The sequence below is a fragment of the Vulpes lagopus genome, chromosome 12, assembly GCF_018345385.1.
Source record: "Vulpes lagopus strain Blue_001 chromosome 12, ASM1834538v1, whole genome shotgun sequence".
Lineage (NCBI taxonomy): Eukaryota > Metazoa > Chordata > Mammalia > Carnivora > Canidae > Vulpes > Vulpes lagopus.
In genome coordinates this window covers 62,338,292-62,342,388 of record NC_054835.1, presented here as the reverse complement: position 1 = coordinate 62,342,388, position 4,097 = coordinate 62,338,292, and the positions used below count along the sequence as shown (strand labels likewise).

General features: G+C 62.0%; 1 protein-coding gene across 1 annotated transcript; it reads left to right on the top strand.

Annotated features, from left to right (window-relative positions):
* The first annotated feature begins 1,589 nt into the window (after positions 1–1,589).
* LOC121472577 (ral guanine nucleotide dissociation stimulator-like) lies at positions 1,590–3,651 on the top strand. The gene is made up of 5 exons (XM_041723798.1): positions 1,590–1,796; positions 2,218–2,292; positions 2,841–2,873; positions 3,222–3,343; positions 3,534–3,651. Exons 2-5 carry the CDS (start codon positions 2,260–2,262, stop codon positions 3,610–3,612), a joined length of 267 nt encoding a protein of 88 aa, XP_041579732.1. The 5' UTR covers positions 1,590–1,796; positions 2,218–2,259; the 3' UTR covers positions 3,613–3,651.
* Positions 3,652–4,097: the final 446 nt, after the last annotated feature.

Here is a 4,097-nt window from a genome sequence, read left to right as displayed (position 1 = left end):
TCAAGGTTGAAATCTCTGGTCTCAGTTCTTCTTCCGGGGGGGCCTTGCTGACCTTTCCTTGCATGGCCCAGTGTTGGGGTGCTCAGTCCCCACGTGACTCTTTCCTTGGAGGGACGGGAAACGCCCCCTCTCCCCAGCAGGGTTCTTCGCGGTGTCCTCCATGCACCCTTCTGTAGGCCCCTGGACCTCATCGGTCTCATCCGGGAGAGGAGACTGACACTGAGAGGAGTGCAGCTCTCCAGCCAGCAGGGCTCCTGCCGGCCCCCTGACAGCTCCTGCTCTTCCTCCCCAGGCCTGCCAAGCCTTACGGAACTACTCCTCCCTGCACGCCATCCTCTCGGCTCTGCAGAGTGTCTCCGTTCACCGCCTGAAGGACACATGGGCCAAAGTTTCCAGGTGAGGGGTCCTCGCTCCAGAAGGACCATGAAGGATGAGGGATGGCCCGGATGCCTGTCCATTCTGGCTTCCTCGGTCCCCCTGGACTTCCTAGGAGGCAGTACTCCATGACAACAGGACGTGGGTGGGCAGGCAGGCAGGTGATTTTCTCAGCCTACCTGGTGAAGAGGCCACCATGCCTCCTAATGTCCCCATTTGGGGAGTCTGGGCTGAGCTGAGTTACAAGTATCTGGATGTGAACATGACAGCAACTGGAGTCTCTTCCCAATTGAAACCAAAAGTGACCAAAGCAGAGCTGTTCAATTAAGAGGGCATCGGTTGCACCAGATGACCCACACGACAGCTCCCTCCCATGTGCTGCAACGAGCTGAGTGGTCAGAGGAACCCAAAGAAACCCCGACTCAGCAGTTGGACTCCCTCGAGGTCTCAGATCACAGGGACTTGCCCTCAACCCTACCCTAGTGTGCCAACATCCGTCCTGCCTTCTCTCTCTCTACTCAGGAAGAAGATTCGAACATTTGAAAAACTGTGCTCCCAGGACAATCCCCAGAGCAGGAACCTCCTTCTCAAGGTAGTATGGGAGGTGTTGGGATAGAAAGAGAGGCGGCGTGGGAGCCACGGTGTCCTTCGTGACTGAATCAGGGACTGGCCCGGAGCATTCCTTCAGCGAGTGCAGCCTTTGGCATGACCGTGGACGCAGCCTGGGGTGAAAATCCACAAGAGGTGGAAAAGCAGCTGCTGCTGAACCAGGATCCCTGAGTTGGACACTCGCGCTCCCTGTCGCCAGCCGGTCCCGATGGAGGCCTCTCCCGAACTGGAGAGCCCGGAGGACAGGCCTGCGCTCTGTGAGGGGTTTGCATGGGATGAGGGCCCCAACAGTGATGGTGGGAATAGGACCCTGGTCCTCGGGGGACCAACGGAGGGAGCTGGAATTCGCCCCTTTCCCAGTGAGGAACCAGGCTCTGGGAGGCCAGGCTGCTGCAAGCTCAAGGTCACGCAGCAATGAATGCTGGAGCTGAGGTTGTTCTGGAATCCCTCATGGCAGGCTGAAGGAGGACGTAGCTGCCACACTGTGCCTTGGGTCAGATGTCCAGGGTCTGAGGTCAAAGATGGGGGGTGGAAGGGGGTGAGGGCGGGGGTGGCGGTGACAGTGTGACGGGTACGGAGGGGGGCACCTGATGGGATGAGCACTGGGGTATTGTATATGGTGGCAATTTGAACAGCAATTAAAAATAAATTTAAAAAGAGAAAAAAAAAAGAAAAAAAGATCATGGGGAGAAGGGCCCAGGGTGATCGTGCTCTTGAGGAACTTGTCCTTGGCCCTGCAGGACCGGCCAGCTAAGCTTGGAGCCCTGGGGATCAGCGTGCAGAGAGCATGGAAGAGGCGGCAGCAGCAGCAGGTGAGCGAGCCCCAGATCCGTGGCCTCGAGCCCAGAGGAGAGGGGTCTCCCCTGAGAGCTGGAAGCCCCCAAATCAAGGCAGGTGGGGCCTTCCAACTCCGGCTCTGCCTCCCGGAGCCACAGCCTCAACAACACTTCTTTCGAGGTGACCCGGAGGAGGGTTTATACAGCTGGAGACAATGTGTCTGTGGGGCGCAGGGCCCGGGGCACCTACACCCCGATGTCCTACGGCTGGCCCTTGAGCTGCTTAGGAGGACTCTGGTGTTCTCCGAGGGTGAGGGGGGAACCCAGGGGTGGCCCCAAGAGTCCTGGTCAGCAGCAGGTGGGAGCTGGGGCGGGCGGGCCGGGGGGCTGACCTTTCCCGGGGAGGGTCCCCGTGGACACGAGAGCAGGGCCTCATTCCACCCCCACCGCGACACAGGGTGTGGTCCCCTTCCTGGGCACCTTCCTCACCGACCTGTTCATGTTGGATACTGCCATGGAGGAGTACCTGGAGGTGCGTGGGCCCGGGGCTGGGACGGGGCCCACATGTGGGGGAGCACAGGGCCCCTGAGCCGAGCCCCGAGGTCTCCGTCCTTGCCAAGTCTCCCCTCGTGACAGGCCCCCCACTGCCCTGGGAGCGAGGGTCCCTGGCCCACGTCTGGGAGGAGAGGAGGGAGGCTGCACCTAGGTCACGGGTCCCGAGATCGAATCTGCGGCCCGAATGCCAAGCAGCAGAGGTCAGGCTGGGTGGGCCTCAGCCTGTCCGTTGAGGTTGCCTGTGGGGGCAGAGTGACGTCAGGGTCCCCGGCCTGAGCGGGCCCTTCGCGAGCCTCGCGGCTCCTGCCCACCTGAGGCACTGGCCTCCCCTCCTGTGCTCCCGGACGCCTCACCTGCCCCCCCAGGGCTCCTTTCCCTGGCCCCGGGGCCTGGCCTGGATCGCAGGCCTGTTCCCCTGGGAGTCCTGGCCCCTGTGTGCCTGGCGCTAGGGTGGCGTGAGGGGGATAGCAGCACCCAGTAGCACCCCGCGGCCCCCGTGACGGCCTGTGCTCGTCTGCTTTCCAGGGCAATGAGGTCAACCACCGGAAGAAGAACAAGGTGACGGTCTCTCTGAGCTCCCGCAGGGAGGGTGGGGCTGGGGCCAGCAGAGCGGTCGAGGAGGACCATGCCTGTCCTCCATCCCCGCATTGTCACATTGTCGGGAATGGCTCCTGATAACAGCCAAGTCCGTGTAGTTGGCAAGGCCAGAGGCACGGCCATCGGGGACACCTGGCCAGGCAGGGGCGGGGTGTGCTCCCATCTGAGAACAAGCTGGGCCGGGAGGAGTGTGCAGGATGGGGGGTCACCACGTGGCAGAGACCAGCCCCGACGCCTGTCCCGGGCGCAGCCGCCGAAGGCCTCTCCGCCCCCCGGGCCTCTCATGCCATGTCCTCTCTCTGGGCCCAGGAGTACCGAGTCCTCACCGAGATCCTGCTGCTCCAGGTGGCCGCGGATCGGTACCACATAGAGCCCGAGCAGCCGTTCCGGGCCTGGTTCCAGGCTGGGACGTGGCTCAGCGAGGACGAGAGGTGAGGCCCCCAGGGCTGAGGGCGGGAGGGGGAGCCAACTCGGGGGGCCCCTAGGGATCCTTCTCCTCAGGCCCCCGGGGCCGCCTCCAGCCCTGCTGCTGGGGCTCCAGGCTCCAGCTCCTTGGAAATCCCAGGGAAGGCTCCGGAACTGAAGCTCCTGCCCAACTCACACGTGTCCCTCTGTCCTCAGCTACACCCTGTCCTGCCAGCTGGAGCCCCGAGCCTGCCCCCAGACAGGAGGAGCCGCCCGCAGTCACCCTCAGGCCTGAGCCGAGGTGCGGGGGCCTCACGGGGACGGGGCCCGTCTGCAGGACACCACTTCCTCCCGCCTCTTCTACTGGGAGGACGATACGTCATTGTCTTCACTTGTAAACGGAAGACTTCAATGTTGTGATATTAAAGCCGCTTTACAGTCCAGGAGGAGTTTGGGCCTTTGACTTCCTGTAGTAATGTGAGAGAGTGAAAGAATCTCATAGTCACTTTCCATCTTTTTCCCCCAGATATTCCTTCTTTATTCACGAGAGACACTGAGAGGGGCAAGCTCCCTGTGGGCGGCCTGTCATGGGCCTGAAACCCGGGGCTCCGGGGTCAGGACCTGAGACAGAGGCAGAGACCCCGACACTGAGCCACCAGGAGACCCTCTTATGCTCATTTTAAAGGAGAAATCTTACAGAGTCACCAGCTGCTGTATGTGGGATGAAGTAGAGGATCCTGCCTCCTCCCAGCTACTCAAGATCATCCCCAGGCCCCCCTT

What these genes read in the sequence shown, in the direction of transcription:
- LOC121472577 (XM_041723798.1), top strand. Translation starts at nt 2,260, where the DNA reads ATGTTGGATACTGCCATGGAGGAGTACCTGGAG. An exon ending in CCATGGAGGAGTACCTGGAG is followed by an intron (nt 2,293 to 2,840) that starts GTGCGTGGGCCC and finishes TCTGCTTTCCAG; the next exon opens with GGCAATGAGGTCAACCACCG. An exon ending in ACCACCGGAAGAAGAACAAG is followed by an intron (nt 2,874 to 3,221) that starts GTGACGGTCTCT and finishes CTCTGGGCCCAG; the next exon opens with GAGTACCGAGTCCTCACCGA.